A 20,905-nucleotide genomic window follows, 5' to 3' on the forward strand; every position below is an offset into this window, starting at 1 on the left:
GAGATTTTACAGTTTGTTCTAGCCAACACCTGGCAACAGGCCCTATGCCCTTTCTTACAGCATTTACTAAAAAGGCTTTACAACTCTGAATTCTTCCTCTGTCCCTTTGGGATATACCTAGATCTCTTCCAACTCAAGAGTGTCTTTGTGGAAAATCTGAAAGCCTTTCCCTTGAAATGGCATCATCAGGAAGGACAGGACCTCTGTTCCCCAGTCTTGTTGAGAGAACAGAATCCTAGCTTCAGGCTGTCAGCTAGCAGACACAGCTGGCCTAAAAGGCATTTACTGTGACTATTCCTTCTAATTTCTCACTTCTCTTACTCTACTAAGCCCTCACCTTCCCCCTCTCCCGGTTCTCCTCCCTTCTGTCTGTAACATTCCCAGCCACCTCCATACACATCAAAATTAAGTTCAGTTCCCCCTGGACTGCCTTTCCCATTTCAAGAGGATACTGCAGATTAAAATCTGTCCTTACCAGGATAACCAGCCTCTGGCTTTGGTGGTCTCTGGTAGCAACAGAGCCTGAAATACTGCGGCCCATTGTTCGCAACCTTTCAGTAGCTCTCTTTATCTTTCAAATACAGTTGTAAGGGTTACCTGGCATTTGAAGCCCAGCCCCACCCCCAACAGAGCACTTAGAATTCCGATTCACAGAGGAATGCCTCTCCTCCTTCCTTTGTCCTTGCTCTCCTCATGCCAGGCTTCTTTCCACAGGCAATCTATTTATCTCTATTTTTTTCACTCCTTTATTCTCTCATTCATATGCCAAACATATTCATCAACTCTTAATTAACACTGGTCAAGAAGCCCACCTCTAACCTTCATAAAACCTCCAACAGTTCCAGCCAGAAGCAGCACTCTTTCCAAACTTTAGGAGAGCCTGAGGACCTTTAACCGGCAGACAGCATTTTTCTTACATCTTTAATTATTGCTCCTATTGTATTTCTTCCAGCTTCTCCTTTAAGAATATAAAAATTTCTGTATGTCCTATCAGGTATAAACATAGTACAGTCCATGGACCAAATCTGGCCCACTCTCTATTTCTGTACAGCACAGGAGCAAAGAGTGGCTTTGACACTTTGATAGTTTAAAAAAAAAAAAAAACCCACAAATACTTTAATTTTTTAGAAAAAATTAATACAAATTTCTAGTAGAAATTTAGAAATGTTCTAAAAAATAGAAATTTTTAAATTTCAATTAAAAAATTAATAGAAGATTAACAGAAACTTAAATGCCCATAAATACATATAGTTTTTAATGGAATACCAGGATGCTCATTTGTTGACATACTGTCTGTGGCTGTTCTCCTGCTACAAGGCCAGAGGTGAGCAGTTGCAGCAAATTCATAGAACCCACAGAGCCCAATTTATTATCTCGTCTTTTTACAGAAAAAGCGTGTCAACCCCTATGTGAGATCATTTGCTACAGTTGTGTCCTAGCTGGGCTTCTGCCAGCGCTGGTCCTCTCTCTGCATATGCCTCAGGTACTTCATTTGTGAGGACCAAAGCTTCCAGAATGCAACAGGTCATCAGCTTCATGCCTACCAACGCCCATGCCATTTGTCAGGACTGTGAATTGAGGTCATGGGAGTCCCAGGAGGGACACACACACTGCTGTTCACCTTCCTTGTTAGCACAGTCCCTTGAGCAAAGGCAGGTAGGTTGGTTAGGTGAATTCAAGTGTCTGCCACTATTTCTAGAGTGTTGCAGGTGTACCTATGTGTATCAGAGGTGAACTCCAGGTAGGTTTTCCTCTAACTCGTTCTATCTGCCTTATAACGAGTAGATACCTCTCCCAGGTTTTAGATTGTTTTCCAGTCTTAGGTTTCAGTGTTTTCTCAAGTTTTTATTTCAAGAAACAGAATGGGAATCAGAAGCTCAGTTTTGACTATAAGAATTCTTTAAAGTCTTGGGGCGCCTGGGTGACTCAGTGGGTTAAGGCCTCTGCCTTTGGCTCAGGTCGTGATCCCAGGGTCCTGGGATCCAGCCCCACATCGGGGTCTCTGTGTGGTGGGGAGCCTGCTTCCCCCCCCCCCCCGCCTGCCTCTTGGCCTACTTGTGATCTCTGTCAAATAAATAAATAAAATCTTAAAAAAAAAAAAAAGAGTTCTTTGAAGTCTTTAAAAGATTCCAAGAATGAGTCTATAACTCATAAGACAATCTATCATTGTGGTATTATTCAAGTATCCCATAGAATGCTTCCTACTTGGGGGATATCAATGATGTCATCTTCATCCTTTTGTATCACCACCATTCCCTAACTGGGGAGCAGCATCGACATGTATGTAAGACACTAAGAGTAACCATTTCCACACAGCTTACAAAGTACAAGTTAACAAATACTTCTCCTCTGCCCATAAATAATCAGTTAAAAACTGTTAGGCATTTCCTCATGATGCTTCCATTCCAGCAGAACTTTGTGTAAGTATGCAATCATTAATTCTTTGTCAACAACAAAACACCGAAATTAAGAGGTTTCCTTTCTGCCACACCTACCATCACTTCTGTTTTCCTCTTAAAGTATTGGCAAAGAAATAATTATATAACTAAAACACAAAGATTTTGAGAATCAAATATGGCTACTGGTCATTTATTTTCTTTCCCAAACACCTTGGCCTTTTTCCTCCCTTTTGCTCAAAGCAAAATTCTGTTAAAAATTACAAGTAAGTAGAACAAAACAACAATAATGTTAATATTTATTTTCCTATACTTGTCTTTTATTACTTCTATTAATTTTTAGAGGAAACACATTGAGAAACTACCATCTGTTGCTTAAAATGTTTCCTAAACTTTATTTTTAAAGTGGATCTTCCTTACACCATCCAGCACTTATTTTATACTGACATTTTTATTATTCAAAAATTTTCACTTGAAAAAGAAGAAGAGTTCATCTGGAATATCACAACTATTATGCATCATTAATATCCTAATGCATTATTTATAGTGGTGAATAATATCCTGAATGAGAAGTCACTGAAGATAAAATATTCTTCTATCATGTTCCATTAAGGGAAAAAATACTTTTAATTAAAGTGATGCCATAGAAATTAGAAGAAACGGAAAGAGCTCTTGAGATTGTTCTATCAACAAGGCTCAATTTCCTTTTTGGAAGCCTGATAAAAATCAACAGTGTTGTCTTGTACATGTGGTGGATATGGACCAATCTTAGAATTCCAGTAGCACTAAAGTGTTAAGTCTAAGACAGATCTTAAAAATTCTTATCTCTGCCCTGAGTCCACAAAGACTAACACCAGAAAACTATGCTTGTAGCGATAAGATCATTAAACAAGAATTTTTTTAAATAAATTTTCTCTCTCTTTTTTTTTTTTTAGGATTTTATTCATTCATTTGACAGAGATCACACATAGGCAGAGAGGCAGACAGAGAGAGAGAGGAGGGGAAGCAGGCTCCCCACTGAGCAGAGAGCCCGATAGGGGGCTCGATCCCAAGACCCTGGGATCATCCCAGGACCCTGGGATCATGACCTGAGCCAAAGGCAGAGGCTTTAACCCACTGAGCCCCCCAGGCGCCCCTAAATTTTCTCTTTTGAGAGACTTCATGACTATTGATAAATGTCTGACCTAAGACTATTATTTTTTTTTTTTAAGATTTATTTATTTGTTAGAGAGAGAGAGAGAGAGAGAGAGGAGCGAGAGTGAGCACAAGCAGAGTGGCAGGCAGAGGCAGAGGGAGAAGCAGGCTCCCTGCCAAGCAAGGAGCCCGATGTGGGACTCCATCCCAGGATGTTGGGATCATGACCTGAGCCGAAGGCAGCTGCTTAACCAACTGAGCCACCCAGGCGGCCCTGATTCTCTTTATAACTTAATGTACACTTAAATTCATACACACATGTGTGTGGGCACTCCAAGTACCATTTGATACATGTATATGTTTCGATATCCTCTCTAACTGAGCAACATATGTGAAGGCTACTGATACCTTCATTTTATAAGCAGCTTTTTTATGGATTTCTCTCATAAATCCATTTTGCCATAGCTTATCCACTGATTTTCTTGGAACTTTTAGGCACGTCATCAAATCGTCTGCGACTATCTCTTCATATTCAAACTTAAATTTGTAGGTCTAATTACACTGGCTCAAGCCCCCCACACAAACAGGGTCAACACAGAGATAATGAAAACCCCTAACTTATGCCTAATTCTGATCATGCGTGTTCCCTTATAGATAAAGCAATGCCTTTATTGAAGTTGTGTTTGTAAAATAATGTTAGTGAGTTATCCACCAACTCCTAATTTTATTAACTTCTGAAACATACACTCTGAATTTTATCAAGTGACCTCTTCCCTATCTTCAGAGATGTCCAAAGGATTTTTCTCCTTAGCACTACTAATATGAAGATTATTAATTATACTTTTTCTTGGTACTGAGCCACTCTTGGATTCCTGGAATATATTACTTGGTCAAGATGTATGTTTTAATGCAACATTGGCTTCTTTAAAAAAATATATTTTACTCAGATTTTGGTATCAATATTCATAAGTGAAACTGATCAAAAATTTCCCAATGCGATTTGAGATTTTTAGAATCCATTTTATAGCTTACTTGATGAAATAAATTTGGAAGTTTTCTTTCTTTTCTTAGGCTTTGGAATAATTTGAATAACATACATAAGTAGGGATAATGTGACTCTGGTGTTTCTTGTCAGAAAATTCTTTTATTGCTTTATTTATCTGATAATTAGCCTATTCAGATTTTCTGTGGTAAATTTAATTTTTTCTAGAAAATGATTCATTTTGTGAAGATCTTCAAATCCACTTGTACATAATTGAGCAACTGGTCTCTTATGATTTAATTTCTTCTGTTTCTATCATTATCCTTCCGTACATTTATGAAACTTTAAATATTTGAATATTTGTGCTTTCTTTTTTTTTTGACTGAATTAGTGGCTTGCCTATTTTTTTTTCAAAGAACCAATCTTTAAATTAACTCATCCATTTCCTTTTTACTTAATTCCACCTGTTGCTTTCTTTTGTTATTTTTTCTAGTTTTTAATGTGATTAATTCATTTTTTATTTTTATTGATATATACATTTAATGTTAAAATCTCTATTCTCATGACTCCCATAGCTGTGTCCCACATATTCTACATATTGTCTTCATTCTCACTAAGTGCAAGAAATTCTTCAACTTTATTTGATACTTCTACGTTCACTCAACACTTATTTAATAGTGTGACTTCTTAATTCTTATGTAGAAGGGACTTTTGTGGGGTTTTGGCTTTTTTTTTTTTTTAAGATTTTATTTATTTATTTGACAGAGAGGGGTCACAAGTAGGCAGGGAGGCAGGCAGAGAGAGGGGGAAGCAGGCTCCCCGCCAAGCAGAGAACATAATGTGGGGCTCGATCCCAGGACCCCGAGACCATGACCGCAGGCAGAGGCTTAACCCACTGAGCCACCCAGGGGCCCCTGGCTTTTTTTTTTTTTTTGAAAAATTAATTTTTAGTTTTATTTCTTTAGACTTATGTTTATATTATTGAGGTTCTTTGGTATTTACTGTGTGTGTGTGTGTGTGTGTGTGTGTGACCTAAAATGTGGTCAATATTCTTTAATGTTTTATGTGAACCTTTTAAAAACATACTCTGAGGTTTAGGTCTTGACATGTCTTTATAAGGTCAATCTCACTGAGCTTTTATACTAAGCATTTTACTCATTTTTTCCTACCTGAAGTGTGTTAGATCATCTATTTTATTCGTATGCTATTCTTTTGGCATCTGTAATTTTTGGCTTATGGAAGTGGTTTCTGTTATTGGGTGCATATACCTATGTAATCTTTACTGAGAAGTATACCCTTTAAAATTATTAGGTATCCTGCTTTGTCTCTTTTCAAGGTTTTTAGTCTGGATTATGCCTTATCCAATAATGAGTTTGAGAAATCCACTCTATTTTTACTTGTGCTTCTTAGTATACCCTCGTCCATCCTTTTATTTGTACATTCTGTATCTCTTTCAGTAGATATAACGTCATATTTGGCTTTGTTAATTCAAAATCTTAAGTTCTTTGTCTTTAATAGGTCAGTCAAGTACACTTACAGTTAGTTATACGAACACTTAATGTAATTTTTTAAACTATTCCCACTCTTCTCCCATTTTTGGTAGTTTACCAACTTCACAGTGTTGGACACAGACCCATTCTGCATGATGCTCTCTCCTTCAAAATCATCATGAATCTCAACAACGTAAATAAATGTATATTGATTGGTTCCAACCAGTTCTCCTGCCAGAGTCTCTACTGAAGCTCACTCTCCAGTAAATTCCTAAAGAAGGGCTCACGGAAACAATATCCCTAAATTGTTTCACATTCATAATTGTTTCTGGCTTTTACATGAAAAGTCAGTTTGGCTGGGATACTTGACTCGGATTTCCATTCTTTGAGTTTCTTAATATATTACTCCATTTTTACTTGGCATAAAGCATTGGGTTATAAAATCTAATGACAACACGACCCCTTTTCCTTTAAAAGTGATTTGCCTTTTTGCCCGATTTTTTTTTCTTTACCTTTAATGAATATACTTTACTAGATTATCTGTCTTGGCCAGCTAAGAAGTTGGTTTTCCAAAGTATACACTACGCATTTTCAATATGTAGTTTCAAGCAAGTGTTCCTGGGCCTTTGTATTCCTCCCAGGATCTTTTATTATAAATACATTAGATGTTCTTCTAACACGTTCTGTTGTTCTCCTTTATAAGAAAAAGAAAAGACTTTTTTTTTTTAATTTTTATCTATAAAGAAGAACAACAGAACATGTTAGATAAAAGTAAAAAAATAAGTCTTTTTTTTTCTTTTCTTTTTTTTCCTTTAAGTAGGCTCCACACACAGCACAGAGCCCAACACAAGGCTTGAACTCACAACCCTGAGGATCAAGAGTCAGATGCTCAACCAACTGAGCCACCCAGGCGCCCTGTAAATAGATTATCTTTTACTAATTTAGGTTCACAGCAAAACTGCATGGGAGGTGCAGAGATTTTCCCATACATTCTCTGCCTGCACATCTGCACAGCCGTCCCCATTATTAACGTTCCCCACCATAATGGTACATTTGTTATGACACATAAACACACACTGACACATCTAAATTGCCCAAAGTCCATACAACTATGGTTTTACTCTTAGTGCTGTACATCTTTTTGACAAATATATAACGACATGCATCCATCATTATATTGTCATACAGAACAGATTTGCTGGTCTAAAAATCCTCCAAGTTCCACCTTTTCATCCTTCCTGTCCTCCCTAACCCTTGGCAACCACTGATTTTCTTCATGGTCTCTAGAGTTTTTTCAGTTCCAGAATGTCATGTAACAAGAATCACACAGTTCATAGCCTTTTCAGACTCGCCTCTTTCACTCATTAGTACACATTCAAATTTTCTCCATGTCCTTTTATGGCTTGATAGTTCAATTTTTTTTTTTTTTTTTTTTTTTTGGGACAGAGAGCGAGCGAGCACAGGCAGACAGAATGGCAGGCAGAGGCAGAGGGAGAAGCAGGCTCCCCGCTGAGCAAGGAGCCCGATGCAGGACTCGATCCCAGGACGCCGGGATCATGACCTGAGCGGAAGGCAGCCGTTCAACCAACTGAGCCACCCAGGCGTCCCTCACTTTTTTTTTAATGATAAATAATACTTCATCATCTGTATAGACCACAGTTTATCCATTCTTTAATGAAGGATATCTTGATTGCTTCCAAGTTTTGGCAAATATAAATAAAGCTTCTATAAACATCCACATGCAAGTTTTTGTGTGGACATACATTTTCAATGCCTTTGGGTAAATACAAAGGAGCACAATCAGGGGATCACGGTAAGAGTATAGTTTTCAAAATGGCTGACCCATTCTCCACCCTCACAGGTCACAAATGAGAATTCCTGCTGCTCCACATCCTCACCAGCATTTGGTGTTTCCAGTTCCAGAATCTGGCCATTCTAACAGGTCTAGTGGTATCCATTTCTATTTGCATTGCTCTGATGACGTATCACACGCATTTTTTCATGTGCTGATTTGTCAGTAGATATCTTCTTTGGAAAGGTACTTTCTAAGGTTTTGGGCCCATTTGTTAATCAGTTTGTTTTCTTTCTTTTGATTTTTAAGAGTTCTTTCGATGTTGTAGCTAACGGTCCTTCACCAGATGTGTCTTTTGCGAGTTTGTTCTCCCATTCTGAGGCTCATCTTCTCATTCATTTAACATTGTCTTCCAAGAGCACAGGTTTCTAATTTGAATGAGCTTTCATGGGTTTTATCTAAAACGTCTTCACCATACGCAACATTATCTAGATTTTCTACTATGTTATTTTCCAGGATTTTACAATTTTGCATTTTAAAGTCTGTGATCCATTTTCAATTAATTTTTGTGAAGGGCATAATATCTGTCTAGATTCCGTTTGTTGTTTTGTTTTGTTTTGTTTTGCATTGAAACGTCCAATTATTCCTGTACCACTTGTTGGAAAGCTTACCTTCGTGGCTTTGTCTTCCTTTTGTTCATTTGACAAAAATCAGTTGACTTTATTTGTGAGTCTATTTCTGAACTCTTTATTCTGTTTCACTAATCAACTGGTATATTTTTTCACTAATACCACACTGTCCTTAATACTGTAGCTTTTTAAGAAAATGTTGTCTTCTCCTTCAATATTATGTTGTCTATTCTGGGTCTTTGGATGTTCCAAATAAACTTCATAAACAGTCTGTCAATATCTGCTAAATAACTTGCTGAGATTTTGACAGGCATTGTGTTAAATCTACAGATCCAGTCTGACAGAACATTTTGCTAATACTGAGTCTTCCTATTCATGAACATAGAATATCTCTCCATCTAGCTAGTTCTGCTTTGTATCTTTCACCTGAGTTTCATAGTTTTTATCTTATAGGTCTTGCAATATTTTCTTAGGTTTACAAGTAAGTACTTTTTTTTCCATTCTGAGATTAATGGTATTGTGTTTATTTTTTAAAGATTTATTTGAAAGAGAGACCAAGCCATGGAGCACAAGCAGGGGGAGGGGCAGAGGGACAGAGAGAGAGAGGGAGAAGCTGGTTTCCCCGCTGAGCAAGGAGCCCAAGACAGGGCTTGATCCCAGACACTGGGATCATGACCTAAGCCAAAGGCAGACACTTAACTGACCAAGTCACCCAGGTGCCCCTTCTGTTTCTTATCTTACTGCATTTGCTAAGTCTTTCAGCAAAATGTTGAACATCAGTGGTGAAAGCCAACATCTTTGGCTTGTTCTGATCTTAGTGTGAAAACTGCAAGCTTCTCAATACTAAGATGCTAGCTGTAGGTTTTCTGTAGTCTTCATGAAGTTGAGAAAGTTCCTCCTATTCCTAGTTTACTGAGAGTTTTTATCATGAATGGATGTTGGGTTTTGTCAAATGCTATTTCTGTACCTAATAATATGATCCTATGATTTTTCCTTTCTCAGTTGATGTGATAGATTATAGTAGTTGATTTTTTAATTTGAACCAGCCTTGCTTACCTGGGATAATAAATTCTATGTGGTCATGATATGTAATTCTTTTTATACACTGTTGGATTTAATTTGTTAATAATTTTATTTACATTAATGTTTATAAGAGGTATTGGTCTGTATTTCTTTCTTTGTTATTTTGGTTTTGGTGGGGTTTTTTTTTTTTTTTTTTTTTTTGGTCTTGTATTTGTCAGGTTTTGATTTAAGAGTAATCTTGGCCTCAGAGAATGAGTAAAGAAGTATTTCTTTTGCTTCTATCTTCTGAAAGATTATAGTTAACCTATATAGTTTCTTCTTTAAATGTTTGATAGAATTCACAAGTGAATCCATCTGGGCCTGCCACCTTTAGTATAGAAAGTTATTAACTGGTGTTTCAACGTAATATTTAAAAGCCTATTCAAATTGTAAATATCTTGTGTGCATTTTGGCAGATTATCTTGCAAAGAATTGGTCCATTTCACCTAGTTTATAAAATCGTGGGTACAGAATTATTTCCAGTATTGCTTTATTACCTACTTAATGCTTGTGGGATCTAAAGTGATGCCTCTTGTTTCTGATATTAGTAATTCATATTTTTTTCTTAACTAGACTGGCTAGAAGCTCATGAATTTTATTGATCTTTTCAAAGAAACAGGTTTTTTTTTAATTGATTTTGATTTTCTGTTTTCAATTTAATTGAATTTGGCCATAATTCTTTTTCTTTTCTTCTGTTTACTTTGGATTTAATTTGTTCTTCTCTTTCCAGTTTAGAAGGTAGAAGTTTAGGTAGAAGTTTAGATTGATTTTAGACCTTCCTCATTTTTAACAGATGCACTCTGTACTTTTCATCCCCCACCCCTCACAAGCATTGCTTTTGCTGCATCTCAAATTTTGATAGGTTATGTTTTTATTTTCATCTAGTTCAAAGTATTTTTCTAGTTAATCTTAGATTTATTAACCATGTGTTATTTAAAAGCATGTTAATCTCCAAGTACTTAAACATTTTCCATCTTTCTATTTAAATTCAGTCATTGTCTGAGATCAGATATTGTATGATTTCTGTTATTTTAAATTTGTTAAGTTATATGTTATGGCCCAGAATATGGTCTATCTTGGTGAATGTGTCCATCATATGAGCTTGAGAAAAATGTGTATTCTATTATTGCTGGAAAAAGTAAACCATACTTGCCCATTATATCCAGTTGATTGAAAATGTTGTATAGTTCAACTAGTCCCTTGCAAATTTTCTGCCTTTTAGATTTCCCCATTTCTCATAAATGGGTGTTGAAGTCTCCAACTGAGACCGTGGATTCATTTATTTTTCCTTTAATGCTGTTGTTAGGCCCATACATGTTAAGGATTGTTATGAGAGCTGACTCCTTTGTAATCGTGTAATGCCCTTCTTTATCCCTGATAACTTTCCTGCTATTCCTACTTTCTTTTTTATTATTATTAGCATGATATATCTTTCTCTATCCATTTGCTTTTAACCTATGTGTCTTTATATTTGAGGTGAGTTTCCTGTAGACAAGAAATAGTTAGGTGTCATATTTGATCCAGTTTGATAGTCTCTTAATTGGTGCATTTAAACCACTAAGGTTCAAAGTAATTTTTGTTGTAAGTGAATTAAGATCTACCATATTCACTTCTGTTTTCTATTTGTTGCCCTTATTCTTTGTTTCCACTTTTGTCTTCCACTCTTTTCCTGCCGTTAGTGGCTTCAGGTGAACATTTCATATGATTTTATTTTCTCTCCTTCACATATAGGTTATACTTTTTTTTTAAAGTGGTTTTCTTAGCATCTGTAATATACATTTACAACTAATCCAAATCCACTTTCAAATAACATTACACTCACATGCCATGGAGAGTGGACATACCTTATAACAAAATAAACCTAATTCATCCCTGCCATCCTTTGTAGCACTGCTGTTATTCATTTCACTTATACCTAAGCATACATAGGCAAAGAGAGTGTTGCTGTTGGTACTCTGAGCAAACTTTTACCTGTTATATCAATTAAGAATAAGAAAAATAAAAAACTTTAATTTTACCTTCACCAATGCATCCTTCCTTCATGTAAACTCAAGTTTCTGAGCTTTCCTTCTTGCCGAAGAGCTTTTTTCAACACTTCCTATAAGTCAGGTCTACTGGCAACAAATTTCTTCAATTCTTGTTTGTCTGAGAAAGTCATTTCTCTTTTACTCCTAAAGGACAGTTTTACAGGATACAGAATTCTAAGTTGATAGCTTTTCCCTCCCAACATTTTAAGTATTTTACTCTCTTCTTGCTTGCAGAATTTCTAAAAAATTGGATGTAATTCTTACTTTTGCTCTCTTATAGGTAAGATTTTTTTTCTCTAGCTTCTTTCAGGGTTTTTTGTTTCATTTTCTATACCTAGAAAATGATATGCCTACATGTAGTGGGGATTTGCATTCATTCTTCTTGGTATTGTCTTAACTTCCTGAATCTGTTGTTAGACGTTGGACATCAACTTGCAGAAATTCTCGGTCATTATTGTTTCAATTATTTCTTCTATTCCTTTCTTCATGTTTCTAGAGCTCTTTGGTAGTTGTCCTACAGTTCCTGGATGTTTTTTTTTTTTTTTCCTTAATCCAATCTTTTTTCTTTTTTTTTTTTTTTAACACTTCAGTTTTGGAGGTTTCTATGGAGATATCCTCAAACTCACAGATTCTTTGTTCTGCCAAGTCCAGTCTAATAATAAGCCATCAAAGGCATTCTTAATTTCCGTCAGTGTTTTTGTTCTCCACCATTTCTTGTTTCTTTCTCTGAATTCCACTGCTGCTTACATTGTCCATCTGTTCTTGCAGGCTGTCTGTTTTATGGAGTCTTTAGCATATTAATCATAGTTGTTTTAAATTCCTGGTTTGATAATTCCCACACTGCTGCCATATCTGAGTCTGGTTCTAATCCCTGCTCTGTCTCTTCCAACTGTGTTTGTTGCCTTCTTCTTGATAGCCACACAAGATGTTTTGGGTAAAGGGAATTGCTGTACACAAGCCTTTAGTAAAATGATGGTAAGGTGTGGGAGGAGGAAGTGTTTGATGGTTCTATTAAGTCTCAGTCTCCCAGTGAGCCTGTGCCTCTGGACTGCGAACTTCACACACTTCTCAGTGTCTTCCCCTTAGGTGGGACAGGATGACAAGAGTTGGCTGGAGTTGGCTATTTCCCTTCCCCCGGTTAGGTTAGTTACTGATACAATCCCAACAGGTTGAGTTCTGGCAAATAGTGTCTCTGGAGGGCACACCTTGTTAAGAACATAATACTCTGGATTATTTCAAAGTGATTCTTCTTCCCTCTCCCTGACAGAAGCACAAGGGAATTTTTCTCCAGTATTCACTGTGAGAACCTGGTAGAACCTCAAGAGGTAAAAACCCCAGAAGCATGGAGCCCCTGCATAACTGGATCCCCGTGGATTTTCTAAATCTTAAGAGTTGTCCACACTGAACCTCCAGCAACTCTTTAGTTCCAGTTCAGGTTTTTCCACCCAGCACGGGTTCCTGCTTACGGGAGCCGGGATTCTCTGCACCTGCCTGTCAGTCTCTCTGATTTGGGGGTACAAGTGTGCCCTGTGACTTGGTTGTCTCATGGATCTAAGAAGGGCTGTTCATTTCTCACTGTGCCCAACTTTTTACTTGTTAGGACAGAGTGGTGACCTCCAAGCATCTTACATGCTGGATAGGAACCTGGAAGTCTCCCACATGGTTTTATCTCTTCATTTCCTTTGGAGATTTTATATATATACACACATATATATATATACACACATATATATATATATACACATATATATATATATTTTTTAACAGGTTTTCACTTTTCCATTTTCTTTCATTCTTAAGGCATTACCCATGGGTTTATATGCTCTCATGTCCTTTCTAGTTTAGTCTCCATTTCTGAAGTTAGTTTCTCTGTGACTTAAAATTTCATCCTATCATCTTTCAGTTCTTTTCAAATCTTTCTCTTCTCTACTCACCTTATTTCTGAGTTTATAATCTATGCTGTTCCCTCAGAGCACCTCTATTCACTGAATTTTAGTTCATTCTGGAATATCATGTAACAGTTTTAAGTCTGGTGGACCTGTAGTCCCTATAACATTATTATGCTCCTTATTGTCTCTTTGACATACAAAATTCCTTATATATATATAAATTATATGTAAAAGATAACTTCAAATAATTATGTAGATAAATAAATTAGATTACTTCACTCATTATTACACTTAAGTTATACATAATTACATATAATTATATATGTATACATAATGGTTTTATATATAGTATAATTATATGTATACATGTACAGTATCATTATATGTAGTATGTAAAATATATATTACACATAATTTATGTAATTATATATGTATATATAATGGTTTTATACATTATATAATTATGTATAGCACAGTATAATTATGTATATATAAAATAATATATATGTGCAGTATACACAGGTATATATTTATACAAAATAAAAAGAGACACCAAGCAGGAGCAGAATTCTATCTACAGGCAATAAAGACATAGCAGATAAACTGGAAGGAGCTTTCTCATAGAAAAGGAGGGTGGGTCAGCATACCTTCTGTAGCTATGTGGCTCTAGATTAACTTCTTTTGTTTTCACCCAGTATTCAAAACACAACCATTCTTCTATGAGATCTGTTGGCCCTATTTCCCTCCCCCCGTTTGACCTGATACTTCTCTATCCTTTGCCCCTACTCAATCCATACTTGATTCTCAATCTTTTCTCCTCAAACCCAGGGCTATCTAGATTTGAATCTAGATACAATCTAGATTTAAAAGGTTTGTTTCAAAAGTCATAGGCCGAGACTGCTCCAGAAATATTGGTTCATCTTTACATGTCTCCCTCATCCCCTCCTCGTTTCCGCTGCTTATTCCACACGGGCCCACCATGTCCCCCGGGAGTCCGTGTAACTGATTTTTGGACATGACAGAAACCAGGCTGCCTTTCCTCCACTTCCTTCAGTACACGTCTATACACTCTGTGTGGGGAAAACATGTCATCTAGCTTATTCTAGATCATATGTTGTCTGTGTGTGTTGGGGGGAGCGGCAGTGGTTCTGCTATCTTCAGAGCTCTGCCTGCTTTTATGTCAAGATTGGTGGAGATGAAAATCTATGCCTCTATGATAACTTCTCATTTTCTCTCAAACTTTTAGTGATAACAAGTGACTAGGTTTCTAAAAGCAAAAGCCCAACATCTCAATCGTAAAAGACAGAAAATGAAAAGACATTCATATAAAGAATGCAAAGTATCCATGATTATAATATACAAATGACTAACTGAAAGGTATCGTCAGATTTGATGTTTACACATTCTGCAGGAAAACCTATGCTGGAGTTATGAACCATCCTCTTTCAGGCAGAAATCAGCATGAAGAGATGTCCAGGAACATGAAACAGTCTTCTGAGAAAGTTAGTCCTGCCTTTGAATAAAAGATTCTGTAGCTTAAGACACTTCTTAATGTCTTAAGACCATTCACCACCAATAACAACTTTATTCTCTCCACCTTTGTAATACATGCAGGAGGCAACAAACTTGAGAGATGGGGAGAAAAGGACCATCTCCCATTTTCCACCAATGAAAAACAAATCCACATGTATCTGCACAAAACACATCTGGACCTAGGTTTACATACTTTAAACATGAATGAGATCGAGTTTTGACACTCTAATTACAAAACAATTAAAAGTCTATAAAAGATATAACTGGGCTAAGAGTAGTGGTCCCATTTCAAACCTAATGATCCACTTAATTTTGTGGATGACTTACTAGGTTCAAGGCACTGTGCCTGGTACTAAGCAATAAGAGAGAAGAAAATAAATGAGATATGCTCTGCTCCTCGGGGAATTCAGAAGCTGGTGTATGTATCTGAGAGCAGGTGAGAAGCTGGTGTGGATTATACAGAATTAAGCCCACCTGGCAACATAACAGAAGTATAAACAAAGTACGTTAGAAACACAGAGAACAGAACTCAGGGATCTTGGAAAGAAGCAACCCAGAAAAGGGACTATTTGAAATAGGCTTTGAAGGACAAGCAGCATTTCAGCCAGCTGAGAAGTACAGGAAGGACGTAACAAAGGCAAGTGGAAATACAGGGAAAAAACAATCACGTAGTAGGGGATTTTCAAGTAAGAGTGTATTTATGTTGTAAGTACTTACACACACACACAAAAAAGTTCAAATAGGCTTACTGGACATCAATGGCTATTCATTCTATGTTTGATTAACAATCCCCGTATCTCATTCCACATGCACATTTTCAAAGACACCAAAAAAGAATATAAGAGGATGACAACAAAAATGGTCAAAATGGTTGGTTCACTAGCTCATCATGAGTTAACAATGAGAGTGTCAAGTATTCCTCCCAGGAAGGAACCAGTTTAAATGGATGCTTAGCCCTCATCAGTGCCTTCAGTACCACATGAAATGCCTACCACAAATCAGGAGCACTCGTTTTTTAATATGGAGACCCCCTCTTACATTACAGGAACAAGAGAACAATCGCCAACACAGCATTCACCATAATGTGAAAATCAAACACCAGCTAGCTAAACGGTGTGCGTGGTTCTATGCACCACAGAATCTCAGAAACCACGGGGGATGTGCCCAATGTTAAAATGCTTAATATTTTCCTCTTAAGAATACTTTTCACAACTAACACCTAACGCCGTAATTTGAACAAAGAGAACGCTCAATCAACACTTGTCGACTCAAAAATAAATCTAAACAGGGCTATAAAACACATAATGTTTTGCCACCCACTATTATAAGGTGAATCATGTTACTTGGCATTATATGTTACTTGGAATTATTATAATAAATGAATCCTATGTATACATTGCTCAGCATTGTTTCACAAAATAACTGAAGAGGTACTGTGGTATCAAGGAAAGAGTCAGGGATTTGCAGCCAAAAGGCCGAGATGTAAGCGTGGAAAACCAATGCTAACACTATGGCTTCGAGTCCCATTAACCATATTAGGCACAGCACCTGACCTCTATTTGCTTCCCCTGTTCCCATGTGTACAGTGGATGACAGTTCTTACTGTCACACTCTTACTGCAGTAGCTGAATGAGACGGCATGTCCAAGGACTCTGGAGACCAGAAAGTACTGCACAAAGGATGACTACATGGACTGATTTCTGGTTGACTTCCCACCCATCAGACATCTTCCTCTTCCCCTTCGTCCACACGGTCTGATCCTTCAGCACATCGGGTACATCTGCAAGGCATGTTGTCAATACCCCTCAGGTCCCCCACCACCACTCTAGTCTGAAGAACCAGCAGCTCCCATCCAGATCTGCATCTCCCTGCTTCCAGGCTTGTTCTCTCAACATCCTCCAGTCACAAAGCAATGGCTAAATCAAATTGCACCGTTCACCGGTTCCAATGGCCTCCCTTCATCCTAGAGCGATACCTCCACTCCTGGCCATGGCCTGGAAGGCCTCCATGACCAGTTCCAGTTGAGGGAAACTGAGGACCCCTGCATTACGTGGCTCCTCTTTCTGGAATGTTCCAAGGGACTAGGGACTCTCACTCTCTCTTCATTCCAGATGGCTCGAGTATCACTGCCTCAGAAAGTCTTTCCCAAATACCTTTTGGGAAAGGGGGAGCCCTTGCCCCATCACTCTATACCCCATTATTCTGCTTTCTCCATAGCCCTGAGTTCCGAAATCATACCACTCATTTACTTGTTTACTTTTCCACTAGGACATAAACACCATGGGGATGAGAGCTCAGTCTCATTCTTGTCAACAAACTTACCTGACTTGCTTGCAAAAAGGAAGGGCTCGACTAGAAATTTGCTTAATGAGTAATAAGCACATTTCTCAAATCCCCTTCAGTTCATCCATTCCACAGACAATAACAGAGTGCCCATACATAACTTCAGTGCCACTAGTAAAACCCGAATATTTGGAAGGCCTCGAGAGGCTTTATCCCACCTTGGAATTTGAAGTGGACTCCAAGAAACAAAGCCGGTTGCCAAACCCTTCTGCGGCCAAACACAGCTTCTGTTGCTCTTTCTGGATGGTTGTGGTACACTGCAGAACCACCTCGTCGTCCTGCAGAGGGGGAGGCAAAGAGAAAAGGGAAGTGAGGTTTCACATGCCTAGACAGTCTAAATTAGACCTAGAAGACTAGGATTTTAGTGCCTATTAAAAATTAAAAATTTTAGCACCTATTAAAAATGTAACAACAACTCCCCCCAAAATTCCACAGAATCAATCCCTAGAGAATTCTTCCTTGTTTAAAAAAAAAAAAAAAGTAACTGGATGGAAGGGGGATAAAGAGGTGATTACCACTCAGGCAGTCAACAGTTTCCTCACTAGCATTACTGATCCCCACATGCAACCCACAGGAGGAGCGATAAACTATAGAATCTCCACATTAGCACTCTCGCTCACGGTTTCAATCATCAAAATGACCAAGCAATCGTCTGACATCAAGCATCATCAGGACCAGCCCCGGTTCCAACAGCAGGCACACACAGCGCTCCAAAACCAGCTCAGGTGGCCGGGTCAAGAACAGAACACCTGGGTTCACATTGACCTGAAAAGTCGTCTTGGCTCATCCACACGTTGGCCCCTTGTCTGCATTTGAAATGAGCCTCGGTTGCTTAAAAATGTGCCGAGACGGTCTCCCAGTTCAGTCCTGGGAAATCCCCACTGGTTTCCAATTAACTACGCAGCGGTACGGGACGAGTTATACAAGGGAAGAGATGACAAATGGGACAACTCCGTGTAGGCAGCATGAGGACCGCAAGAAGGATGGCCTTGAGACTCAGCAACAGCTGGGCCAGCCATCCGGGCTCTGCCATCTGCAGGTCAAAGATCCTAGACCAAGCACTGAATCTCTAAGATGACAAGGTAAAGGAGTCACACAGGGACGGATACACAGAAGGCGCTAAGCAGACAATTAAGTGAGAGCCATCATGGTCCTTTTTAAACAAAATATCTGGGGCACCTGGGTGGCTCAGTGGGTTAAGCGTCTACCTTGGGCTCAGGTCATGATCTCAGGGTCCTGGGATCCAGCCCTGCATCAGGCTCTGTTCAGCAGGGAGCCTGCTTCTCCCTCTCCCCACTGCTCCTACTCTCTCACTCTTTCTCACGCTCTCTTGCAAATAAAAATAAGTAAATAAAATCTTACAGAGGGCGCCTGGGTGGCTCAGTTGGTTAAGCGACTGCCTTCAGCTCAGGTCACGATCCCAGGTCCTAGGATCGAGTCCCGCATCGGACTCCCTGCTCCATGGGGAGTCTGCATCTCCCTCTGACCTTCTCACCTCTCATGCTCTCTCTCACTGTCTCTCTCTCAAATAAATAAATAAAATCTTAAAAAAAAAAAATCTTACAGAAAATTCAAAAGCTGAAAACAAGCCTTTCAGGTTAACCCAAAGAATATGCTGTCTCCAGTGGAAAAGTACAACTCCAGTCTGCATTTAAAACGTTTATCATGCTATGTACTTGCTTTATTTCCTATACGGTGCAGCAATACCTAATAGCTGGCTTACAGCACCAGTCACAGGCAAAGTCCAATCTCTTAATAATCACCTCCCCACTCTCCCTCCAGGTGCTCATTAATTTCCAGTGAACACTCGACTGCTACACTTAAGAAGTCATCCGCTTAAAAAAAAAAAAAGGCATTATTTTCATATAATGAGTACCTCTGAATATTAATTCATGTTCAGCATGGCTATAATAAAAATAATGAAGGGTTTTTGTTGCTTATATAATCTGCAACATCAGAGATATATTTTGTTTTCCAAATACGCAGCCTAATAACCAAGAACTGAATTGTGCTGGGCTTACCAAATACCCCCAGTCCTTTACTACCTTGTCTCATTCCCCCTCTGGAACTAACTCGAGCATGCAAACTGCACTCTTGGGTAAGATGGGCTCCTCTGGATGCTGGAGACCATCTAAATTCCATTTAGTAAATAATTACTTTCATGCACTCATTAAAGACACTCTGGGAATGAGAATTAAGAGAAAATAAAAAGATACAGGACAGGCGACAACAGCAGTGCTACTTAGGAAACCCCCAAGAGAAGAGGGGGCACATCGTATTGGTCAAGAAGTGTAGTGTGTATTGGTCCTGGCATTAACGGATTTACTCTTCCCCACATCCCGTGATGGAGAGATTATCCACACTCATACAGATGAGGACAAGGAGACTCATGGTAACTTGATGTTCACAGAGCCAGCTGATTAAACGTATCTCTAGGTACTGATCATTCAACCTAATTTATCTGAATCTAAGAGTCCTTGGCCCCACGATGCTTCTAGATGGCTCAGCTTAATTTTTTTTTTTTTAACTCTGTTTGTTGGCTAGAAAAGTACTTCTCAGTCTTTAATGTGGATCCTATCATCTGTGGGAAATGCAGATTCTGTTTCTCTTGGGCTTGGGTGGGGCTGATCCTGGATTTTGAACCAGTGATCTGAGAAGCTAGGATCCCCAGTGGGTCCCAGAAAGCGGAGAGATGCCAGGAGACATGTGAGCAGTCTCTTGTAAGAGCTTGGAGGCAATCAGTAGTAGCTGCGTGTTAAAATAAGTCCTTATACTTTGGACAGAACCAGAAAGAAGAGCACACGTGGAGATGGTCCTTGATATGTGGTCCATCCCAACCATATTAGGGAAGGGAACCGATATAAGTAACACACTGAACTACACTACTAGGTTTATAAAACCAACTCACTTGTGCAAAGTGTCGCTTCAATCTAGTGCGTCAACACTGTGTGATGGAGTGCCTGGCCACCAAGCAACATTAAGTTCAAGAGTGCTCTGCCCCACCACCAAGGAGAGGGGCTCTAACTACAATGTACAATATCATGATTCCACTTTGAATGACAGCACCGACCCTGATGCACTTATCACGCTTTTTCCAGTTTACCTGGGAGCTGTTGTGATTGTATATTCCAGAGCAGAGGGTTCCTTTCTGACAGAAAGTAAAATACACTGAGCATTGGATGGACCAAACACCAGTTCATAAATACCTGCCAGTTCCCTTTAATTAACTCATCATTCATCTCAAAGCATCATTTTTCTCCAGAACCACACTGGCTTGAGAGCCTACTGGCTATGCTTTGGAGAAGTCATGATGAGCAGCTTTTTAGTTTATTATAACCCATGTGCAGTAAATCTGGTTTTTGCCAACATATACATGTGTGCATACGGATACAGGCGCATACACACACACACACACACACACACACACACACACACACACGAAATCTCTTTTCTATTCCAAGAGCAAAGACTAATAAGCACAGCCTCATCCTGTTGGGACTCCAGAGAGTTAATTCTGTTAAGGTAACAGAACAATAAGGCTATACATCGTGTCTCTTGGGTCATAAAGCTTCTGAATTAGTATCTGCCACCCTGAGGTCCAGGCTCCTCTCATTTCCCGTTTTAATTG

The 20,905-nt window shown here is 38.5% G+C and overlaps 1 protein-coding gene across 1 annotated transcript in view; it reads right to left on the minus strand.

Annotated features, from left to right (window-relative positions):
* RYR2 (ryanodine receptor 2) overlaps positions 1–20,905 on the minus strand; it is a gene marked incomplete at its 5' end in the record, with an annotated part of 631,749 nt that overhangs the window by 409,329 nt on the left and 201,515 nt on the right. Inside the window, one exon of the mRNA XM_080822946.1 lies at positions 17,436–17,555. Within this exon, the coding sequence (XP_080679072.1) occupies positions 17,436–17,555 (120 nt within the window). The remainder of the gene's footprint in view (positions 1–17,435; positions 17,556–20,905) is intronic.

The sequence above is a fragment of the Martes martes genome (assembly GCF_963455335.1).
Source record: "Martes martes genome assembly, chromosome: 14".
Classification (NCBI taxonomy): Eukaryota; Metazoa; Chordata; class Mammalia; order Carnivora; family Mustelidae; genus Martes; species Martes martes.